The sequence below is a fragment of the Rhamphochromis sp. 'chilingali' genome, assembly GCF_963969265.1.
Source record: "Rhamphochromis sp. 'chilingali' genome assembly, chromosome: 18".
Taxonomy (NCBI): Eukaryota; Metazoa; Chordata; class Actinopteri; order Cichliformes; family Cichlidae; genus Rhamphochromis; species Rhamphochromis sp. 'chilingali'.
Genome location: NC_137945.1, coordinates 19629244 through 19654788, shown reverse-complemented (window position 1 = coordinate 19654788; position 25545 = coordinate 19629244). Strand labels below are relative to the sequence as shown.

The following is a 25545-nucleotide window of genomic DNA, read 5'->3' as shown; positions in this document are numbered from 1 at the left end:
TATCACGGTACACTTTCTGTCACTGTGGGTGTTGCACCAGGGTCAAGGTATACTGAGATTTGTGACAGACAGCAAGACAGACACAAAAGAGCCAGTCAGGGGATCATCCAAGCTACTGACACACTGAGTTATGTTTTGAGGTTGGCCATTGTTTTTCTCGTGGAAAATATTGTTCGGATCTACAAAGGCCGAGGTTTTAAAAATGCACTTTTATCACATTAAAGCAAAAAAAAAAAAAGGGAAAAAAAGAATTTACATAAAACTCAGACAAGGTCAGGGAGAAACGAGGTTCTTAATTTAGTCTAATCAACTGTCATTTGCATCGCGCCATTTGCGCAAGGTATTGCCACTAACTGAATAAATGGACTTCTTCAGACTCAAGGGGGGGCACTCCGGTTTTGATAAGCTGGCAACATAACTGATTTGCATATATTACTTTGATTATCTCATTACTAGGATGATTCTTGCGGAATTTTTGACACTCGCGCAATCGAATTAAAATTAAGGCACGCAATCAATAAAAGGGCAACGCGCCTGTGAAAACACACAGCGCCCCAGGTTGGTATGGTCAACTAGCGGTGATGATGAGGATGGTGATGATGAGGATGATGATGTCGATGGTTATGGTGATGATGAAGCATGATGACCTCTTCAGTTCGCGAGCTCCCTGGACCACGCTGGAGGTTTACGAGAGTCTCGGGCTCTTGATTCCTGTGATCAAAGCAGTAATCAGTGGAGACAATGAGGGCCGTGAAATTGCCGCTCTCGTGTGGGTGACCTATCCACCTGCCATGAATCCAAGAGTGGCCCGCAGGCGTCTCATGCTCCCTCAATCGATAATGGCGCTCACATCTTTCCTCCGACTCAACCCATCTGTGGAATGATGAAATCATGCGTAAAGACGCGCATGCAGGCGCTTGGATGATTTGCGAGGCGGTAGCCACAGTGACCTGCACATGGGGGGGGATACAGCCGTGAATGAGGCTGGACTCCAGAGTATAACCAGGAATCATCTGCCACCAAACCCTTCAGATCTGCACTGATGAACTGCATTAAATATTGCATTTATTATTACATTTAACGGTTTGCCAAACTACATCCGGTCCATATCCTTCGCGGTTTGCTGTTTGTTCTAATATCTAAATCTATTATCCTACATTATAACAAGTGGCCCATTTGTTGCCACACACAATTTGCTTGAGAGAAGGAGACTGCGAAACTCCTTCTCTCCTCTCCTAATAGACTCTCCCTCGTCTGCGCACTAACTGGGAGCAGAGGCACACGTCCACGTTTTAAATTCATGATGTAAATAATTATGGGTCTGGAAATTGATTTCCTTACCACCTTCTCCAGCAAACTAGGCCTCCAAAAAAACCCTCTCACAAGGAAAGCTACTTCTGTTGAAGCATTAAGTCATTAATTATTTTCCTTACATAAGGACAAATTATCGAGTCAGTTGAACGAAATTAGAACCCTTTGTTTCTGATCAGACCGCATTACCGCTGGAAATTACGCATGATGGCTGCGTGCGCGCTCGTCTTTGTTGTTTCGATCATCGCCTGTCGCTCTGAACTCGCGCTAACAAAGTCATTAAATTGACTCCCTCTCGCTCTCATTATGCGGGCTGTTAATAACCGCTAATTAACTTTGCTTACGCGCGCCTTAAAAGCCTCCCTCCCCTCCCAACACACACTCGCTTTCTCTCTCCTTCTTTTTCCTGCTTGGCCTCTCAAGCAGAGCAAGTGTCCAATTATGTCAGAGCGCGGGGATGGATGGAGGATGTGCCGTCGTCACCAAGGACAGTTGGTGCAACATGGCGATGCAAAGCGGAGGCAAACTTGAGGGGGCAGCGGAAAACGCAACGGCAAATTAGTAGTTTAAAAAAATTATTACAATAATAATATAATAATATGAAATGCCTCACATGCAGACCTGTCTCCTAAAGGTGGATGGAGGTTTCCGCTTTGATTACATTTAATCCACCCATATGAACTGGCAATACAGGCAGTGGTGAGGATGGAGCAGGAAAGCGCGGTTACACATGAATGGTGCAATATGCTCACCTGTGCGAGCAATTTGCTATTCCGTCCAGAAGATGGCGCCAGCTGAATGACCTGCTATAGGTCCACCGCAACCTGCTGGCCCTAGATGGACTTCATGAGTATCACTTCCATGGCCTTCAGAGAGGACGAGGCATGCGTTACAGATTTAAAAAAAAAAAAAAGGCCGAGGCACGCCATTAAAATGCACGCATGCACTACTAAATGCGTCATTAGTTTCCTACTGGCGTGAATGTGTTGAGAGGCCTCTGGACTTCTAGGGTCTAGTTCACAGCTGCACAGCCACAGTATGCGAGCGTTAAGCGAACAGAAAAGCGCACAAGCCGGTGTTTCCCCTTGGATGTTATCAAGTTAGGATGTTATGAAAATACAGGGTGGGGAGGGGGTGGGGAGGTGGCGCTGCAACTGAAGGCGGCCTCTTTCCGCCATCTCTTCACCTGCACGTCAAACAGACGGGAAACTGAAAAATGTGAAAATTACGCTCAGGCTATTCCGTCCCCCTCTAATGTATGCGCGTAATTAGTGCATTTAAACAAAGCGCGGATGTCCTGCTGGCTGAAATGGCGGCTGACATCTCTTTTTCCACAGGGTTAATAACAGTGTGCGGATAAATGAATCAAATTGTGGCCCCCAAATTACAGAGCGACTCTAAATACCCGTCTGTATTACGCACGTCTGTTTGTGACCGCGCCGGGAAAAGGCATAACATTTTATATTGTTATTACACTCATTACATTGATTTGCGTGCAAAATAAACAAGCTCGGAAGTTTGTGACACCACAAAATAAAAGAAAAATAATAATAATGATAATAAAAAGTTGCAGATAGATTAAATGTGACACCATCAGTGAGGTGACAGCATGCAGGACTGCGTGTTTTATCGTGAACGCGGATGACGAGACGATATTGGCTGTTGTCTTTGTGCCGTCTCGTGTCGCAGATTTCACAGGCCTCTGAGGAAATGTGCGCCACGAAAGGTTAATGCTATCAAAAAAGCATTACTTTTCCTCTCATATTACACTCCCGCCGATACTTCTATAAAAGCAGCTATGTTAACTTTTTGTAAGGCTCTTAAATGAAAAGAAAAAAAGGAGATGAAACCGAGTTAGGTGGGTTTACCTTCTTCTAATACTAAGCGACCTGCACCTTAACTTAACTTTGCTGAGATCAATTGCGCTCTTATTCCAATTCCAATCACAAAAGGGGCCGTAAAGCTCTGACTTAAAAATAGATAAAAGAGAAGAGAAGGGGGGGGGGGGCAGCTTGTGCAATCTTGGACATATATTTTATTGTTATTTTTCGTCTGCTGTGAAGCTCTAGCTGGGCAGATATATACTGAGGGGAAGAGGAGAGAGAGTGGGAGAGAGTAAATCGCAGCTTGCTGAAGTTTTTGGATTGAATTCTGAAAATGATCCTTTTAACAGTGATGGGCTCTGAGGCGAGGATAGGGGTCATGCCATTCACAGCGGGTTAAATAGACTTTCATTTAAAATTACATTCTCGATCCATCTCTCCATCTCTCCCCCTCTCCACAGCGGAGTCCCTGCGACTCCCCGTGCGGCGTCTCATCACCGCGCGCCACCCTCACTTTTTAAGTCAATCCCCAACTCCAGCAGAGAGCAGGCAATTGAAGAGAGACAGAAAGTAAGACATAGATAGATAGATAGATAGATAGATAGATAGATAGATAGATAGATAGATAGATAGATAGATAGATAGATAGATAGATAGATAGATAGATAGATAGATAGATAGATAGATAGATAGATAGATAGATAGATAGATAGATAGATAGATTAATTAGATGCATGCATTAATGCTTATACTCCTGTCAAAATAAACTTTTGTTTTTAAAAGCTACAAAATTCTGATCTCTGTGTTGATCTTTTATATTTCTATGTGACTCAGTCTGTGACATGGCTCACGCAGGTGCAGTGGTTAAACACAAACTCCGCGCCAGATTTTTGTTTTCTTTTTTTTGCATGTTGGCACAAGGATTAGCCATGAGTTTAAAACTAAACTCATAGCCTAAAATGTTATAGTTATCATTATAGTAGAAAAGTAATAATAAAGACCATGGAAATGATCAAAGAAGACAAAAGCCTATTCCTTATTATTATTATTATTATTATTATTATTATTATTATTATTATTATTATATTAGTATAGTATTTTTTTAATGTTATCGTTATGTTATAAAATTACTAATAAAAAAATCTAAATATCCTCGTCATTATGGGCATTACTAGTCCCGAGTAGTATTATAAATTATACTGCTAATACCATATTTTATATATACAATGTACTTGGCAGGTAGGCTAGCTGTTAGTGGGCCTTTACCCCAAAAAAGCTGATAGGCCCCAACTCTCTTTTATGCACATACCCGGTTAGCTAGCACCAGTAAGCCAGCAACATCAACTTAAAAGTCAGCTATTATTATTTTTATCGTTTACGCGTGTGCTTTTATTTTGAAATGAAATGGCGTGTTACCTGGGGAAGGAAAAAAAGCTGTGAAATTGTGCTTTGTAGCCTTATGTGTGGTACTTTCCTCCAAAGTCATTGTGCTAATGACATTGTTAGCCTGTCAGCACCCCATTGCTTTATGAGGCTATATCGCTAATAAATTAGAGTAAGTAAAGGTGTTAGAGACATTTTACACCAACGAGCTGGAGAAGTCGTTATTTTTTTGTTGTTTTTTTTTAGTTTCTTTGGATTTTGCTGCTCCATCCGCTTGAGTCCGTTCCGCGGAGGAATGCGAAGTCCATGTCGGGTTTTGTCGCCTCTCCCTCAAATTAACTTTAATGTAAAATATATAAAGCAGCTGCGCGCTGTCTCTCTCCCCACATACACACACCAGCCAATCAAGAGCGCAGCAACAGCCCACACGTAGCCTATGCTGAGCGAGCGCGCGGAGCGGAGAAACGCCTGGCAGACCCGGAGCACAACGCGAGGCAGCCAAACCGCTGTCTGTCATTAGCTGAGAGTGTGACACAGGAGTGACAGAGGGGAGAGAGGAGAAGGAGAAGGAGGGAGGAGTGAGCGGTCCCGGTAAACAGACGAGCCGGCCTGAGAGGAGCCGAAGAAAAAAAGAAGAAGAAGAAGACCCCGAGAGAGAGGAAGGGCAGAGAGGTAGAGAGAGGGAGACTGACAGGCGTTACCGAAAGACAAACCGAAGCGTCGACATGAGCGGTCAGTTTGAGGAAGATATCCACGACCGGGGCGAGAGGAAGAGCAGTAAATCCCCGACACTGCTCTCCTCTTACTGCATAGACAGCATTCTGGGCCGCAGGAGTCCCTGTAAGGTCAGACTGATAGGGGCTCAAAGTTTGACGGGTCTGCCCGGCAGAGTGGAGCTCGACAGGACCGCCGACGGTGAGTTTATTTTAAAGGGAAAATTGGAATGATAGTTTACATCGGTTGGCAGTTTTGTAAGGAGGGGTGAATTGGTAACAAAGCAAACTAATTTAGCCCTAAAGTATGTGAGTAACGCTTCTGCAGGAGTTGCTCTAATGAAGCTTGTAGGTGAGCCCATTATAGCCCCAAGAATCTCTCTTTGATTAATTAAAGTGTTTCCACGACTAAGCAGGTCATTTTAAAGGCCGGTGAAAATATTACATTTTAGTTTAGCTTTGAAGAAAATTGAAGTGCCTGTTCGTTATTTTTGACATCCTTCTCACGCTTCTCTCTCAGGGCCAACTAAAGAGCCAATCTCTCTCAGCGCTGACATGCACCTGCCTCCAAAGCTCCGCCGGCTGTACGGACCTGGGGGGAAGTATCTCCATGAGCACGCAGAGAAGCTGGAGAGGGAAAGGCTCCTGCTGGAGCAAGCTAGCGAAAGCCTCAAAATCAGCCAGGCGCCACAGGTGAGCATCAGCCGTAGCAAGTCCTACCGAGAGAACGCGTCGCTGAGCCGGGGAGAGGGTGACCAGAGCCCCGGAGAGGCCTCGGAGGACGGCAGCATGGGACTGGTGGAGCTCGGTCCGCTGAAGTTCGAGGAGGACGCAGGGAAGGAAGAAGAGGGCTGCGGGGACGCGGTGGCGCTATCCCCGAAGGACGAGGAGAGGGAGAGTTTGAACGCCGGGGATGGGGACGTGAGGGACGGGGAAGACAGCGTGTGTCTGTCGGCGGGCAGTGACTCGGAGGAAGGGATGCTGAAACGGAAGCAGAGAAGATACAGGACTACCTTCACCAGTTACCAGCTGGAGGAGCTGGAGAGAGCTTTCCAGAAGACTCACTACCCCGATGTCTTCACCAGGTGAGAGAAAAGAGAAAAGAAAAGAAAAAACAAAACAAAACAGGAAGTGTTTGGAAAAAATGTTGTTTTTTATTGTAAAATTTTAACTTGATTAAATACAGTTTATTTTCAGTTATTCTGCATCACTCCTTAACGAATTTAAAAGGGACGATTGTAGGCCTATTAAATTGAATTTTAATGTCCATGTAAAACATATATATAACTGCGTTGCCCTACATTATTATTATTATTATTATTATTATTATTATTATTATTATTATTATTATTATTATTATTATAGCTAAGAGTTAAATGAACACGCTTAAACCTTAAACGAGCCATATGTTCCTTCATACTTCCATAACTGAAGGCGATAATTAATTGCATTTATTTTTAAATAAACACTTCCCCTAGCCCATAAAAATTTTTCAGAAACAGTCCCAGTAATTCCACGCGTGTGTAACAGGACACTGCGCCGATCACAGCTCATAAAATGCCCCACACTAAATCCGTGCTTTAAATAACTGAGCACAATGGGCCTGTAAGTGCTAACGGGGAGACCCCCCTTATTAAAAAAAGAAGGAAAGAAACCCAGTGCCTGCTTCTACATATGGCAGCGGTGTTCCTGCGTGGAGGAATAATTAAGTGGAGCAGCTCAGGTTACCTGTTGGACATGATACTGCGAGCTCAAAGTCAGGGCCTAACCTCAAGCCCAAGGGCAGGTGTACAAACGCGTTGTTCCTACACATACACACACACACACTGAAAGAAATCCAGAGCTTTACAAGCTGATATTTTATACATTTTGTTAAAATTATGTTATCCAGGATTTTTATTTTTATTTTTTTTTTAGTAGTTTGAACCAAAACCAAATAAAATAACAAATAATAATAATCAATCTCATTCATTTTCTGTTAAATTGACACTTCTGACTTTTCTTCTGAAACATTACGCAAAATTAATTTTTCCAATTTTCCTATTGGGGATTATTCATATATATTTTTTATTTTATTTTTCAGTCGATCTACTTTAAGGCGACTCGTGGGTCTAATTTGAACCGCGAGCTCATCTTGTGTATAGCTGAAGGGAGCGTCAATTGCTTTGTGGCAGGCTAGTTTAGATGTCATTATTTCAACCATTATGTTGTTACGGTGACAGGCCTTGGCTAAGGAAAATCTAACAATCACTAGGCCTATTTCTTTCCATCCGTGACAGGGAAAATAGAATATGGCTATGGCGTCTTTCTGCAGTTCATGTCGGGGAAGAGAGGGGGAAAAATCCAGCCTATTTTTGGTCGTCTATTGTTGACAGTGAACAACAGGAGGGGACAAAACAGCAATTCTGCGTTGCTTCCAAATGGTGGCCTGTAACCTTGAATCTTTTCTTACTGTCTCTCTGCTTTTTCTCCCTTCCTCTTTCTGTCTTTGTTATTCTTTTTATTTCATTTTTTTTAGAGAAGAGCTCGCAATGCGCCTGGATCTCACCGAGGCCCGCGTTCAAGTAAGTGGCTCCGTGTTTCTTTTATCTGAAAAAAAGAGAAGCTTGACTTGTAAATCAAATATAAGGGAGGGGGTGGAGGGGAGAAAAGGAAAAGCAGCATCCTCTAATGTTTTATCTGTCCTCTATAAAATGTCTCCGATATGCAGCGCTGGATAATAACCGGTGATATGCGTCACTGATTGAGGATCAACGATTACGGGCCAATTTGAGGCAATAATTTATTACAGTAAAATGTGTTAAATGGCCCCAGTCGCTGCGCGGGGAAGGTCCTTCCTGTTATTGAATGTTATTACACGCAAACTGGGGACGTTTTAGTGGCTATTAAGCCGAGGCCGGCGATTCATAAAAAGCATACTTAGTGCAGGAGCAAACACTGTCTGTATTCCCGGGATGAGATGGTGTTTGAATTCCCATCAGAGGGCACAGATAGGGGGCGAGGCCGAGGTGTGTGTGTGTGCGTGTGCAAAAAAAAAAAGAATGAAAGAGAGAGGAGGTGGAGGGAGGGGAGGGAGAGAAAGGGGAGGGATAATGCTATTTGATTTCCCATTATGTGATTGCAATAGACCTGCATTGATCCGATGCTCTGCACTTGGGAGCGAATGAGAGACCATTAAAGGTGTTTGCTCCCCCTCACCCCTCCACCACCAACAACCCCCCCAATCCCACTCTCTCTCCATCCATCCATCCGTCCATGCCCCCCCTCCTCTCTCCCTCCCTCTCTCCTTCGCTTTGCACTGAAAGCGTGGCTTGCATGTCGAAAGCCCGGGCTCATAAACACGGTGGAAGCTCCGAGATGTTATGGCCGAAGGTAAAACAACAGATGTCTCTTTAGGGGCCGTAGGTGAACAAATCACTTAACGGGCGCCATCAGGAGGTGATAAAAACTCATAAATTCCCGAGGGGCTGTGTAATGCTAAACAGCCCTCTGGGAAGTGTGTGTGTGTGTGTGTGTGTGTGTGCACGCGCACAGTGCCTGTCGCTCAAGCCCCTGCTCTGTTCAGTCACTTTCCACATGTTGACATTTTGCTCATTGTGAGAGTCCCGTGCTTCTGCAGTGCAAACTGGGCAACAGTGGATGCGTGGGAAAGTTAAATAGTCTCTTGGATGGAAGTCACTCGTTCGACGTCTCTTAAGAATTTAATTTAAAGCGCATTAATTGTTATTGGAGCCAGTTCAGCGGTAATTTTCTGGATCTTTTGTTAACACCGCTCTTAATTATCTCTCCCCACCCGAAGCCCGTCTACAGGGAGGAGGGTTTAATTAGACAGAAAGTAGATTTAAGGGACCGTGAGCGGCGGGGTTTACCTTGCATGTAATTACCGGTGACTTTCCGCCTGTTGGCCACCACCTGAACTAGACAACTATTAGACTACACTGACACAACATTCAATAGAGATTATGTTAATTAGAGTGCGACATTGCTGTGAAGTAAGCAGGATAGAGAGTTATAGATCTAATTTTAACCTGGGTTACAACTAGCTTTGAGCAGACGCCTCTTTTGCCTCTATGTAGGAAATTTGCTCTTTCTTTTCTCCTTTATCACTTATTAGTGTAAAAGTAATATCTTTTTGTGTTGTATCTGCCATCTTGCTCCTAATACTAATGTGTTTCTCATCTTTTTCTGCCCTCAGGTGTGGTTTCAAAACCGAAGGGCCAAGTGGAGGAAACGCGAGAAGGCCGGGGTGCAGGGCCACCCGTCAGGCCTGCCATTTCCAGGCCCTCTTGCAGCGGGCCATCCTCTCAGCCACTACCTAGAGGGAGGACCCTTCCCTCCTCACCCACATCCAGCTCTGGAGTCTGCATGGACGGCTGCAGCAGCTGCAGCTGCAGCCTTCCCAGGCTTGGCTCCACCACCTCACAACGGCTCTGGCCCACCCTTGGCTGCCCCACTCGGCCTGGGCACCTTCCTGGGCACGGCTGCCATGTTTCGCCACCCTGCCTTTATTGGACCCACTTTTGGCAGGTAAGCTGCACCGATCGACAGACTTCCCTTGGATCTAATGAATGATAATTCTTTGGACAACGCATCTCCCGTTGGACTTTGTTCCTCCAATAAAAAATTGACCTTCATGTTTATTCCTGTGTTTTACAGTAAATGACAACAATTTTAGAGGCAGACACAGACAGAAAATGCAGAGCAGCATTAGAGCTTAAAATAAACTGCCAGCAACTCTAATGAGTGATGTTTACACTAATCCTCAGTCACACTCCCTCACTGTTTATCTCAGTGTCTGATTACAAATATGTTATACTGTTAACCATTCACAGTGGCATGTAATCACTCTGTCAAACACCTTAATAAATTAACAGAACGTGTGATTGTGCAAGACAAGCTGTGAGGAGGGGTGACACGATACTCTCCATATGCCACAGTTACCTTCTCCATTATACACCATTATGCTTTCTATTTAGCTTTAATATAAAAGAAGTCAGAATGGAATACATGACATAAATCTTTCCAAGGAGGAGGTTTGAGAATTCTAATGAGCAGGCAATACTGTTCCTCTTCGTACGCCATCACACTGACAGGATTTTGGGTCATCCTGCACTCTGATGTAGGAAGCAAAGAGAGTGAAATGCATAAATTAAACTTGAATATGGTTTTAATTTCAAATAATATATATAGAGTTCTGCATTTTGTTCTTCTTTCAGGCTCTTCTCCAGTATGGGTCCTCTGACCAGTGCTTCCACCGCTGCAGCTCTCCTCCGTCAGCCCGCACCTCCTGTAGAGAACCCCTCCCACACGGGGCCCGTCCTCCCTGACCCTTCCTCATCTTCCTCCACTACTACTTCTTCAGCCGCAGCGGACCGCAGAGCCTCGAGTATCGCCGCGCTGCGCCTCAAGGCCAAGGAACACTCAGCTCAGCTCACCCAGCTAAACATCCTGCCCACCGGAGCCACAGGGAAGGAGGTGTGCTGAACACTCAACACCAGCTCTAGACCTCCCCGTCCTGGGCTTATGTCCCATCCCACGACACCCCACCCACCCAAAACTTCTCCAAATACCCCATTTGTACCTCTGGAAGCTGAAGTCCTGTTTGCCCCCCCCCCCTCCATGTTTAGCCATCCCTGTTACCTCATGTTTCCCCACCCCCAAAAATAGCACGACCAAATTTAAAGGAGCACTGGTTTTATAAAGGTGCGTGTGTGTGTGTGCGTGTGTGTGTGTGCGTGTGTGTGTGTGCGTGTGTGTGTGTGTGTGTGTGCGTGCGTGTGTGTGTGTGTGTGTGTGTGTGGTAATTGCAGTTATTATTACATTGCTTTACACTCCATACACACACTTCCCTGACAGACAGTCCACTAAATTACATATTTAACTTTTTAAAATGTTTCCACATTTGGTTATTTTAAGACACAGTCTAACAGAAGACTTTTAAATATTTCTTGATTCTTTTATAGTATACATGAACGTGACTTACACAGTCTAACTACCAAATAGATAAAAAAAAATACAATTAAATTAATAAATAAAATAAATAAATCACCATTGGAGGAAGGTGGAAGTATATTTACTAAAATAATGTACTTAAGTACAAATATTTTGAGTATTTCTACTTCACTTTTGCGACATTCCAAAGGCCTTTACGTTATTTAAATATTAAATACAATTTAACTAGATTAAAACTGTGTCCACTTATTGTAATCCATTTTAACCTAATTGTTTTTAATAAATGTGGGTGACACCAAAAGGCCGTTTTTAATCCACAGTTTCTGTGCATTTTTCTAATTCTTTCTCTGCATTCAATTATTTTAAAAACACCTTTTTCTTTTTTTTAACCGACCATCTTCAGGCTGTTTTTACTTAAGAGTCTGTCATCTTCCACACACACGCACACGCACACGCACACACACGCACACGCACGCGCGCGCTGTGAGAGCTGAAGAACCGCAGGGGAACCCAGACTTCTAGAAAGAAATCTTGTGCTACTTCAAATGTGGACAACGGCGAGTGCTCGACATTAACACTGCTTAATCTGTATGCACTGATGTGGGCTGAGCAGGTCTGCATCTATGACAAAGGCGTGTTGGAGGAGGTCCACCCTGAACCAAAGGAAAACTGTCCATAGACCTTCCATAGCCTTCTCTTCTACAAGCCTGACTCCTCTCCACTGCTCGCCTACCCGACCGTCACACTCAGCCGTCATATATACGTATATATATATATATATATAAATATATATAGGCCTATATTTTTAAATCCCTGTATCAGTTCAGTGTGGTTTAAGGTGGTTTGAGTCCACGTCAGCACGAGATTTCTGTAAATTTACTGCAATTTTTCTCCTCCCTGTCTGATTATCGCAGCGGTGGCATTTCCGCTGAGTGTGACTGCAGGGCACGCGAGCAGCGTAGAGATCTGGTGTTTCTTTAATGACCTGACTGTGTGAGAGAGAACTGTACATACTGCGTTTAAAAGATAAAAAATAAAAAAAGGGGGGGGGGAGTAAAAAAAAAAAAAAAATCAAAACAAGGTCGTGTATATTTCAAGAGACCGTGTTTTGATCCTTTGCACTCGGTGTAGTGTGTAATGAATGTCGCCCTGTGTAGAATTCCACCCGTGTTTATCAATTATTAGGTTTTTAGATAATTATTTATGTCACCCTCCCTACCCCCCTTAAGGAAATGAGTGAAGGACGCTTTTTGTTTTTGTTTTTCTTATAATTATTAAGTGATTGTACGTTTCCTGGTTTAATATAACTAATTTGAATAAATTACATTGGTAAAATTTGTTATCGTTTATTATTTCAGATTCCTTTAGGACTCACATAGGCCTAAAACCAGGAAAATTAAATAATGCGAAATAGAATATTATAGAACTATTAATAAAAAGTGTTATGGAAAAAAAATACGCTTTCTGTCTTAAATTGAATATTTATTTATTTATTTATTTTAAATGTATGCCACCGGTGCCATTAGAGAGCAATGCTGGAATGTAAAATAAATATCCAGCCAGCTTCACTCACAGGTTGTCTGGTGTTCACTCATGCCTGCAGGCCAGCTGAAACAAAGAAGAGGAATCTATCGAGATGCAGCTCCACCTGCAGAAAGCCAAAATCCACGAGGTGTTTAATCCGGTGCGCTGCGTGCGTCTATCCTCTTCAGTGGAGTTGACAAAATACTGACCATATATTCATGAGCTTAATCCCCAACATGTGAAACGCGCGACAAAGGAGAGGGGTTTTCAATTAGATCGCCCACTTTATCTTGGGGGGCCCGTCACAAAACTTCCTTTAAAACCCTTTAAAGGCGCTAAATTGGTCTTAACATCTGTAATGCCGTCTCGATGGAAGCGAGTCCCCTTTGTCATTAATGAAGTAACAAACCACTTCATCAAACTGCTTTCACACACACAACCTCGTAGAGTTAATTCCCCTCAATCCCCCCCTCTTCCCCTCCTCTCTCTCTCTCTCCATTGGATCTCGCTATACTGATGCAGGACTATTACAGCAATCAATGGTTACTCTCCTCGGTGCCCGACCAAATCGCGTGAAATTACCCTGCGGATTAATGTAGCCCATGTTTTTATTGTGTGCATCTATGGAAGAAGAAGAAAACCTGTTCTTGTCCCTTCAGTGCTCTTTGCTTTATGATCTTATACCTGTTAATCAGCCATTTTACTCCAAACATGCAGGAATTAGATCCGGCAGTAGACTGATGGAAAGATGTATCTGAATTTATCCCAATGCAGCTTCTGACAAAGTCATCCAGCCGCCCCTTGGAGCATAATGCCGAAAAAAAAAGAGATAAAAACCAATTTTCTCCTATGTGCCCAAACCACCATCCACGATGTGTGAGAGCTCCATGTTTTTTAAAATTTCCCCCATTCTTTTGCTCAAGCTCGGTGGAGCGTGTGTGTTTTTTTCCTGTATAGGGTTTTGATGAGATTGTCCGGGAAGTTTTAATCTTATTGTGAATATAACTAATGAATGGCAAACCAATTTGTCCCTAATATCTGGGGAATGCCAGGAGGCGGGTGACCCGCTGGGAGCGAGGCTTAAACTTTCTTTGCAGCGCAAAAAGGCGAGAAAATTGAAATGCTGTCGAAGGCCAATGGCTCTGGATTTATAAAGTCACACTTGTTGGATGTGTGCCCTTCCATTCAAGACAGCGCCTGCACTTGGGATTAGGCCAGGAGGCTCCTTATTGCATGAATGACCATGATAATGAATGTTGATATAAAAATGGGGCCGGCTGTCCAATCGCGAGCTGTTTTCTTGCAAACTGGCTGCAAGAAAAAAAAAGAAAGGGAAAAAAAAAAGACGCCAAATCTGCATTATTTGCTGGATTGCGTCAGTGCAGCGGGTCTTAATGCTACTGCCCGCCTCTCGCAGGTAAATCCAAACGTCCAGAAAATCTCCCCCCACTGACTTGTCTGCCCATTTTCATCATTCTCCTTCTCCTTCCCCGAGCTGCTGGACTTGATTTGGTCCGTGATTTTGGATTCTCCCGGGCCTCGTCTCCCCCACCACGTCCCTGCCAGAGAGAATAGGTCCAATCACTCCACAGCCTCAGCCGGATCAGTCCTCACTCAGTCCCCGGGAGAGGAGCTCTAAAAGGCGCTTTGATGAACGGCTCCCCCTCCTTTCCCCCCAGGCGGAGAACCAGGCCCGATGAAAGACCTGAATAGCAGGGCCATGGCTCTCCGCTCCCCTCTCGGATCGCCCCTTAATTCCCCCGTCTCTCTTGCTCTCATCCAATTAGCTCAGTGTATTAAGCGGTTTATCGTCTCATAACCGCCCTTTCAGCTCCAACAAGGGAGACACTTTGCAATAGGACCAGCTCTCCTTTTGACACCCTCTCTGGTGCTTGTATGTTCCACCGCGCTATGAATAACAGCGACAGAATAGGGGACTAATTCCCTCATCAAAGCCTACCTTGTCCATCGCTGGTCAAAACGACAAGCAATAAAGCTTAACACGACAATACAAAGAGACTTGTTCGACCTTATTAGCTTAGCAGGGTCAAATTAATGCAGGGGACTTCATTTGACTGGTTTACTGCAAAGCGGGAGGACAAAACGAGGGCCCATACTCAAAAAACCCCGCAGTCTGATAGAGGGAACAGGAGCCCTGAGCACAGCTACTGTGAGCTGAGGGTGATTAAATGGTGGGGAAAGTAAAGAAGGAAAAAAATAAGTTAGTGAGGGAGAAGTAGTGGAACTAATATGCTTTAATAAATATGTAAAGTTATGTCTGTAAATGCATGCAGACGCTTTCTCTCACACACACTCAGCATGTTCTATCCATTGCATAGTGAATCACGGTTTAAGTGTTCGGCCCACTTAAGGTTGCCTTCACAAGTCACAGTGGTTTGAAGTGATTTGTGAGGCGTACAGTGTTTATGGAAATGCACACGGCAGGATGGAGTAAAAAAAATCCCTCGACTGTATTAACACAAAGGAGAATTCTTGGGAGGAAAAACGCGAGAAACACTCAAGCAGCGGGTTACATGTTGAACTTTAAGTAGAGCTGAGTAAATACAGCCAGCATTTAGTACGCACAGGCTGGCATTACTATAGATTAACATGCATTTGGGCAAACGTTATAGTTTAATCCCTTTAACGGTGTGCTTGCACTGGGAGCAATCAGTGAGCAGGAATGCTTCGTGCACTGGGATTTAACTGGGTAAAATACTCTACCCTCAAATGATTACCTAGATTGATTGATTGATTGGTAATTTATTTCAACATGTGAACAATATACAAGTACATTTAGAAAAGAAATGAGAGAAAAAAAATATACTATACAAATTACATACAAAAAAACATTCTGATTAATTTACATGTTGAAAGGGAGTGGGAAGAAGTATACACTTATTTAATCCCACCCCTGTCCCATAAATTATCAGTGAATATTTAGTCAGCTTCCTTACTGATATAATTTGTAATAAAAATAGTGAACAGATTTCTGATATACTATATACTATAATATCACATCATGAATTTTTTTAGAACAAACTAACATGTCAATATACAGGCTTATAAAATGTCCTAATAGAAGGCTTTAAGTCTTCTCTCAGCTCCTGATTAGACTTATTTCTGGGACATGACTTTTCTGTGTTGGTCTTTATGTGAAAATAAGATTAAAAAATTAATGTATATAATATTAGGACATTTATTTCATTTAGTACTCATTATAGACTTTATTAGCAACAGTTTGATGCAGGAGCTATATTATTAACACTACATATAACCTGCTGCAGCAGATTCTAATCTATATGATCCTGAAGATGCGGAGGAAAATGACGAGCTACATCAGGCTCTGGACACAGATTACTGGGTAGTATGATTGATTCATTGTTGCTTTCAGTGGTCCTGTGAGCAAATGATGCTGAATGACGCTCTATTTAGCTACCCAGATGTCCCAATGTTGTGAACATTCTTTCCCCCAATTTAATAAATCTGACTTTTATCACAGTGCCATCACAGTGCCATTACAGTGGCAAACCAGGATCTCCACCCACCCAGTTTGTCGTCTCCCCCACCCACTCCCCAAACAACACAGGACTAACTTCTTATCCATTTAGCCTTTTATTGAGGTTTCAGTATGAAAAACATTAAATTGTTCAATATCAAAATATTCTGATCATTACAAAGAAACAGGACAAAAATCCTACCGAGAGATACAACTCTGTTACACAGAACATTAAATGCTTTAAAAACAATTTGCACAGAGGAGGAAGGAGGAGAGAGAGAGAGGGGGGGGGGGGGGGGGGGGGGGGGGGGGGTGAAAGAGATGAAATGACATCAGTTAAAACAGACGCAGTGGAGGAGAAGATCAGCTGTTCGATACTGGGACAAAAGAGCGAGGGAGCAGCGCGTGTGGCCTGCCTCACCCCGTCTCTCCCTGCATCCTCCTTTACTCTTTTCTTTCATCCACTGATCTGACTCACACACGCACACAGACACACACACAGGATGAATGGTAGTAATCAGAACAAGTGTCCGATCGCTGCAGGCATCCAGTGGTCTTAGAGGCTGGGGTCACTATCATTGGGTAATTAGCTGCTTTTGGACTATACTGGCTGCTCTGAGGATAAGTCATTTTTACACTCTCACACTTACACACACACACATCTGGGCACAGCTAGCCTCTGCACGCACAATAGGCTGTCATTTAGGTATGATTGCTGCTCCCCTTTACCATACAGAGCCAGGGTGACGGGGTCAAATAATGAGAGAGTGTGTGTGCGGATGGGGAAGCTGTGATTGGGTTTTAAGCTATATTACAAGACCATTAGCTACAGGGTAGATGACATAAGGGTTAGGAGGCTGAGGTCTATATGTGGAAACTGCAAACAAAGAAAACAGATGTGGTTGTGTGAGCATATGTCCAGCTTTTTGAGTCAGAAACTGGAGCCTCTTGGTGGTGACGTCTTCATGGAGGTTTATGTTGTTTTACTTGAGGGAGGAGAAAGCCTGGAAGAGTTTGGCCAGGTTAATCTCCGAGTACCCGCTGGATGCCAAGGCTTTGTCTGGTACATCCTTTAGCTTCCGATAGACGTCTTTTTCTTCATTCATCTTGTTAAAAGGTTCTGAAGGAGGACAGAAAGAAGATTTGATATTGTTAGAGCTCTGTAGAAGGATCATGCATGCATTTCAACCTAACTATTCACTCTTGGATGACTTCAGCTGCCCTCCATCCGTGGGATTAAGCTGTGCAGAGTCCTACTGTAGAGTAACAGAGAGCACAATGACTTTGTTTCTACTCATAAAAACTTAAAGAGTGTTTTAACCTTAAGTGGAGAGAGCTAACAGATCCAATGCTATCTGCAAGTAATGCTATCAAGTTTGAGGGCTAGGAGGGAGACCACACAGAATTGGACTGATGGGTCGATGGCGCGCGCGCGCGCACACACACACACACACACACACACACACACACACACACACACACACACACACACACGATCGATAGAAAACCCCAACGAGAGCATCAAGTCAATATTTTGCCCCCGTTATCTCTCCAGGTGGGCCGCAATAAGGCCAGAGAGAAGACTGAGCGGGCAGGGCGGCCACTACAACCAAATCTTTACAGTATTATACCAAGCGTCAAGTGTAGATGAAGTATCATCTACCAAGTAATAACACAGCGTCAAACCAATGAGTGCAGCATGCGACATCAGGTATAACAGCGAGCTGATACAGGTGAAGAAGCAGGAAAATGGGCACTGTGTTTTTAATCTTTTCATTTTCAATTATAGGGGAGAAAGAAAAAAAAAACCCTCACAAGCCGCAGTCATCACTTTTATTCACTTTACTTGCAACTTGGTCCTCGGAGCTTCGAATAAAAATCATTTAGGCACCAGCACCACTTATTTGTAAACAACAACAATCAGAGGGTGTCAGCAGCAAATTAAAGTCAATGAGCAGTGAGGCTGTGGAAAATTGCATGGGGCATTTTTATTAAACTATTATTTCCTGACACTTTATAAAACAAATGATAAATTGAGTAAATAATTTGCATATTAACTGATTAAAAAGAAGAAAAAAAAACAAGCTGGCTGCAGCTGGGACTGTGGCCGTCTTCAGATGTTTAACTTTGGACGATTTCAGAAGATCGGGCACGGATATTTTCCCCCAATTGTAGCACCCAGCAGGGGTCCGGGTGCTACATGTGCAGCCAAACTCATTCTCAGGACTGGAAATACAAACATGAGATTCACTTGCTAGCAGTGAATGCACCAGACAACAACAAAGACTTGGTGCCAAAGCAGGGTGGGAGCCGGCTAACGTCCAAGTGGACTACATCGGACATTTACGCTCTTGCAATCACGTCTGGTGGGTGATGTCTTTAAGAATGAAGGGCTGCAGTGCATGTGTGAAAACTGCTTATGTCACTGCTACCCTCAGCCCAAAGTGATGAGTTCACATTGCTGGTTTAGGTGGTATAATTCCATTAAATACTAAAGGCTTCATCTTTTTAAATGACTAAATGATTAAACGGACATCGATGTGATTAATTAAACAAAGTGTGTCTGTGTTTATCTAAATCACACACAAAGTCCTCCATATGGCCGACTGTCATGTCCTCGCCATCTCCACAGCCCTATCTCCTGTCTCGTCCTTCCTGCCTGCTGCATTAGTGGCTGCTGGATAAATACCAGCCCACCGACTGCCCAAGGGAACAAAGGTTAAATACACAGAGATCAACAGTGAGGCGCGCGCACACACAAAATACATGACAACGAAGGTAGTTAAACACTTAAAAAGCACAATAACTCAGTCACTAAAGACATCTATGTGACAGAAACAGCAATCACACATGCATGTGCACACACACCACGCACACATATAGAAGATGGTGTGGTTGACTTTAACACCAGCAGCCACTATTACCAGATAATCCTCACGTTAGCTAAGGATGGACAGGGATGGAGGGAGAAGAGAGGCAGGCAGAGGCAGACTAGTCTATTTATCTGGGGAATAGAAGGGGGGGTGATGATGCATGATCAAGCGAAAGCAATCATGTCATCATTTCTGAAAGGTAGGAGAAAATAATTCCCCCCCCCTCCTCACTCCTTTCCACCTCAATCACTGCGTGGCGAATGGATAAAAGAATGATTTAAAAGTCACGGAGAGGAAAAGAAAGAAGGAGACACCTTGCTGCAAGTCGGGGCACAGTGGGGAGTGCGGTTCAAATAAATAGATTCCCCCTAAAGAGTGAGCGTGAGGTGGAGGTGTGAGGAGAAGCGAGGGGAGGGGAGATGGTGATATTGGAAGGCCTAGATGTGAAGGGAAAAAAGGGGCAAAAATAGCAAAAGAAAGAATGAAAAGAGGAACAAAGATATGAGAACAGAACGCACACGCATCCTGAAAAGTTTGTCAAATTGATGAACCTGAATGGAAATTTGTCAATCAGGACACCATCTTTGTCTCCATGACACCCACACACACACGCGTGCACATGGTCTCTCATGCGCGCACGAGCACATCGAGTGTATCAGGGGTTATCTCTGCTCTAACTAGGTGTTGTCACACACTCGCGCACACGCTGGCGGTGCTGGGCACGAGTAGATCGGGGCTCTGCACGCTCTAACTAGGTGTAAATACAATAACAAGCCTGTAATTAAGTGAGCATGATGAAGTTAATGGAGATCGGCCATTCCGTCGGCCGCCTCCATGAATATTCTATTAGGCTGGTGGCGACGGGCAGCTGGAATAGCAGTTAATTTAATCACCACTCGGAGCACAGGGAAACTTCTTTGTGTGAGTGTAATTGCACAGAATGAATAATTGATTTGACAATCGCACCCGCGGATTTTGCCACCCCGCTTTGTATCGCCGGAGAAAGGGAGGGGAGGCGGGGAAGATGAGGAGAGTGAGGGAAGAAAATGGAGAGGAAAGAGAGGGAAAGGAGGAGAAAGAAGACAAGAGTGAGGGAAAAGAGAGAAAAAAAGACGACGAGTGGGAGGGTAGAAGAGGACCAAATGCAGAGCACTGAGAGGTGGCAGGGAAGCTGCCGGTAAATGGATCATTAGAAAAGCGCAGCTCAAGGACAATTTATATTTTATCAATGCGGCAAAATTACATTATTGCTCACACACGCAATCATACTGCCCACACTCAAGATTGAGACCTACGGAGGGTGGGGTGGGGGGCGGATGGAAGGAAGAGAAAAGCAACAGACAGAGGAAACAAGGGGGGAGGGAGATAAAAAGGGAGAGCGGGGGGGAGACAGAGAAGAAAAGTGACATGAAATGATTTGAAAGTCATTGATACGGGATGTTCCCAGCTAAGGAATGGACAGCATGGTTTTTTTTTTATCATAGCGGTGTGTGACTCGGCGCGTGAGTGTGTGTGAGTGTGAGCGGGCGCGTGTGTGTGCCCAATCTATTAGAGATCTCCTGCAGCGGATGAAATTACCTCCATGTTTTACTCAGTCGCAGCAATCAGGCACAAAAATGCAATGTACATGTAGATAAGACAGGAGCACGCTTGCAAATGTGCGCACACTCACAAACATACTGAAGCACCGCAGAGGACAAACACATAACACACAACACACACAAAAGCACACGCACACACGCGAGCTGATCAAATTACATTCTGCTTTGAATCAGAGCTCTTATATAAAGCTATTTTCTTTTAATGGGCTTTATTATATATGTTCAGCATAATGGTAAACATTCAGCGTTTACAATGGTTGGACAATGCATAAATACCCAGATACAATCAAAAGTATGTGACACAACGGGCAGCATATCACGATGCATGTGTACTTTTAGTAAACAACGGGAAATGCAAACACAAAAGGATGAAGCCGCTGGCGTCTTATCGCGCTTTTTCAATAAGTTCCCTTCAAAAGACCAAAACCAACATCTTGTTAGTCAATCTCTCTAACATATAAACACAGCTATCAGGAGTGCTGACAGTACGGAGCATGAAAGACTGAGAGCAGCCTGCTGAGAGTAGCAGTAGTAGAAATACTACCTCTAGTACTGCAGCTACTGGTTTCCAGTGTTAATCAGTATCACGGGCTTCTTGGTGTATTTTCCTGTATCCTCTGTTCAGTCACTATTCGCCCGTGCTAAAGTTCAACTAGCAGTGCAATTAAACGAAACCTGGAATTCTGTGAAGTTGAGAACCAAACATAAAACCCCCCAAAGCAACCTTGTTCTAAACAACAGAGTATACAGAGTTTCATCAGCTACAGACGAATAGGGCTGCTCGATTATGGCAAAAATGATAATCACGATTATTTTCACTGAAATTGAGATCTCGATTATTTGACGATATTTATTTAACCTTTTAAGACCTACCATAGAACCAAGTCCACCAGAGCTTATATTATGTTTTTACATGTTGTAGTGCCATTTGTGGGAGCATTTCAAGTTGCTATACAACTGCTATAGCCCATATTTTAATAATATGTATGCATTAAGTCCATAGTAACTACATTAATTGCAAAAAAGTGCAATAAACTACAAAAAAAATTGAAAATCGTTTTTTTTTTTTTTTTTTTTTTACATATACTTCTACTTGGAGAAATTTAAGAGGTTTATCCCTCAAAACTTTAAATACAAAAAAGTTGCAAAAAATAGTTTACAACAACAGGAAATTTATTTTGAGTGTCTTCATAGTTTTATTTTGGAGATACACCAATTTTTATATACTGCAGGAAAAACGAAAAAACAATCCTATGATGCAAATTTGCAAAGAAAACAGCAGGTGCATCAAAATAAACTATTTCCAGCTGTGCAATTCGAGTTCTAAGCATCACAGAAACTATTCAGAAAAGTCAAACATGACCAGTAGAGGTTTTTAAGGCCTACAAGTAAAAAACTACATTTTCCGCGAAGATGACGTCACTTCCGGTTTCGGGCAGGAAATGGCGGACATGCGATAGTTCGCGCTGACGTCTGTTTCACTGTGGGAAGTGTTACGAACAGCTGATCGGATCGGCAAAGCGTGTTTCTGGAATATTATGTTTTTGTTCCTGCAAGAGCTTTTTATGCAGTTTTTGCAAAGCTTTATGTGGAAGGAAACCGTGACCGAGGACAAGCTGATGGCATAAGATGTAAGTACAACTCCTCCGGTTTATTGCGCTAGCTTACACGGTTCAGGTTCTACAGGGATTTAAAAATAGTTACACAAAACGGAGCGTGCTGCTCTGACCGGCTTTAAAGGGTTAACAATAACAATGTATTGAATAATGACTTTAAAATATAATATAAAATAGTGTGCAACACCACTGAAGCTTTTTTTTTTTTACCTCTCTTTTCAACCAACAGCAGTCACTCTCCTCTCCAAATAACTTCTGCTCTTAAATCAGCGGTCTCCAACCTTTTTTGCGCCACGGACCGGTTTATGGCCGACAATATTTTCACAGACGGCCTTTAAGGTGTCGCGGATAAATGAGGGAGGGGCTAATAATCGGCTCAGTCATTTTTAATGATCGTTGAAAGCCCAGATCGTAATCGTGATTAAAATTCGATTAATTGAGCAGCCCTACAGACGAATGCACATTTCGTAGGCTGGTAAGTATTTTTATCAGCAGGTGTGCAGAATAGCAAAATGACATGAATATATGTTTATAGCAATAAAGAAACATTTCATGCTTTGCAAGCTGAGTGCAGGCAGGGTTGAGTGGATGGAGAAGCATGTCGGGAGTGATTTACCACCGAAAGTGTGAAAGGAATATTTTACACGATGGTAGAGAGATGATGTACGTTATATCGGTTGGAGACGGGAGGCGGAGCTGGAGGCAGGTGAGTTAAAGATGCTGAGTTTTGTGTTGGCTGTGACGGAGATGGACACGATTAGAAATGTGTGTATCAGATGGACAGCTCAGGGACAAAGTGAGACATGCCAGACTGAATTGGTTTGGATGTGCAGAGCGTGTGTACTGGGAGAAGAACATGCGAGATGGAGCTGCCAGGCAAGAGGAAAAGAGAGAGGCCAAAGAGATGTGGCGAGAGAGGAGATGCAGGTGGCTGGCAAGACAGAGGTAGAAGCAGAGGACGGGAGGAGAAGCTGAAAGAAGAAGTCAGGCAGTGCTACAGTAAGGCTGGTAGAGTTACAGTGCTGGATGATAGACATTGATAAGGCGATAATACCTAAATAGTATAAAAATAGATGGTTTTTGATTTCTCAGACATAACAAGAGGAATCCTGAACTTAAACCTGCGACTTCTGCAACTTCAAAAACATTGGAAGAAAAAAACAGCATAAAAAAAATATTTAAAAAACAAACAAAACAGATTCGACTGGTGATTCTATGCATTTAATTAGATGACGCTTCACAACAAGCTCCCACAGGTGTTTTAAGGTGACTGCCTAGCAAATCGGCAGCACTTTGATCCTTAATGGGCCCAGCTGCCAAAAGATGACTCAGTTTGAGTAACGTTTCATTCTAAAATCTTGATTTCCTTCAAGAGTCGAAAACAAAAACTTGAGCCCAAACAGAGCCAGACCAGCTCTTTTTAGTAGCAGCACTCTGTCTCCGCTCACCACCCAGAAAAAATTATATTAATAAAGCCTAGATGGTGTTTGTGGAAAAACAATGCTCATAAATCAGTGCTGGTATACAGTGACACAGTATAGAGTATAGGATCATATGTCTGCTCCCTGTAATCTGAGCAGTGCTGGCCCCTGGGTGTGTAATGCAGTAATATGGGTTATTACTGCCCCAGGACTGAGGGATAACACCGTAAACCTATATTTTATAGCAGCGTGAGCGTGCGCATGTCTATATTTTGCTGACTTTGAGGAAATGAGTTGCGTGTGTTGTATATTAGTAATTTGCAGTGCTGTGCAAAAGTCTTGAGTAGGTACTAAAAAAAAAAAAAAAGTACCTAGTACCAGGTACTACCACCTAAATGAAAACCCTAAAAACAGAGTCAGCCGATTAATTCCAAGCAGATTTTAGTGGAAAAGGGCTAGTGGTGTTTTATTTTTCTATCCAGGTATCCTTTACTGCTTTGGCAGTGTGTTTGGGATCACAGTCATGCTGAAAAATGAAGATTTTGCTAATCTGACAATACTTTTTTTTGTATTAATATTTCCATCATTTTTGACAAGGTCGCCAAAACCATTAGCTGAAATGAAAGCCCAAACCTTCGCACAGATGGCTGTGGACACCTTATGTTGCATCCCTCTCCTGATTGCCTCCATACACCCTGATTTTAACTAAAAAAATTCTAACTTGGACTCATCACTCCATAAAGCCTGCTACCACTGATTTTCAGTCCAGTTGTTCAGTTGAGTTGTTGTGTAATTAGAGATGCCTCAGCCTTTAAAAATGGCATCTTGACAGCCACCCTTCCACTGAGACCATTTCTGATAAGGCTTCAGGAAACTGCAGGAGGATCAACTGGGTCAACCTGATCTCTCAGGTCTTTACTGGATCTCTCCACCCCCCCATTTTTCTTAAGGAAGCTTATTGACTATATAGTTGTATACTTGTCCACTTATATATTTATATTTGCATGTTTGTGACAGGCTGATAATAAAGTGCCTTAAGATACAAACTGGTTGTTTGCTAAGTCATCTGTCATGTGTACACAACACTTAATATAGGTAGGGCTGGGCCATATCGTACCGTTCACGGTAATACCAGTATAATGTTGGGCAACGATAAGAAAATGAAATATGGCGATAGAATATGGGTAAAACGCGCATGTGCAGTGCCTTTGTTTTCATACGCACATGGCGCCAACTGAGAATGAGAAGAGCGAAAGCGGATCGTTGAATGAAGCGGATGAACCAGAACTGGTGCAACTTCAGTGGTGTGGAACTGGTTTAGCTTTGGTCCGTCAGATACACAACAAAGCACTACTTTTGGTAGAGCATGCTAGCGGGCCGTCGTTATTACCGTGTATTTTTGTAAAATACGGCACACTTAAAATCAGTCCTTTGATTTTTCTGAAAATCGACAGTGCCCCTTATAATCCCGTGTGCCTTATGTATGAATTCTGGTTGTGTTTACTGACCTTGAAACGATTTTATGTGGTACATGGTGCTCAGCAAATGTTTTAACACGACTTTGCTAAGCTACGAAGCCGCACCGCTTGATGGATTGTCGGAGAATTACGGGTATTGTAGGCAGGAGCCTCACGGAGTGATACGTACTGTGCTTCAACATAATATTACCGTATTGTTTGTGTATAACCTCTTTTTAAGTTTTGTGGATATTATACATGGTTATGCTGAGGATATGTTGGCCAGTTTCCACTGGAAATGCCTTTTGGTTAAACTGTCAGCAAGGAATTTGCATTTGCACTGTTAAATTTTTATATAACTTTAATGCACAT

At 43.2% G+C, this 25545-nt stretch overlaps 2 protein-coding genes across 3 annotated transcripts in view; one reads left to right on the top strand and one right to left on the bottom strand.

The window, feature by feature from the left end:
- The first annotated feature begins 4920 nt into the window (after positions 1–4920).
- arxa (aristaless related homeobox a) lies at positions 4921–10788 on the top strand. The gene is made up of 5 exons (XM_080864983.1): positions 4921–5432; positions 5751–6315; positions 7749–7794; positions 9426–9757; positions 10447–10788. Exons 1-5 carry the CDS (start codon positions 5243–5245, stop codon positions 10712–10714), a joined length of 1401 nt encoding a protein of 466 aa, XP_080721109.1. The 5' UTR covers positions 4921–5242; the 3' UTR covers positions 10715–10788.
- Positions 10789–16507: 5719 nt separating this feature from the next.
- The window catches only part of pola1 (polymerase (DNA directed), alpha 1), a 64021-nt gene continuing 54983 nt past the window's right edge, over positions 16508–25545 (bottom strand). For both annotated transcript variants that reach the window (XM_080864927.1, XM_080864928.1), the window contains exon 37: positions 16508–17325. In XM_080864927.1, coding sequence (XP_080721053.1) covers positions 17189–17325 — 137 coding nt within the window. In that variant the 3' untranslated portion in view covers positions 16508–17188. The remainder of the gene's footprint in view (positions 17326–25545) is intronic.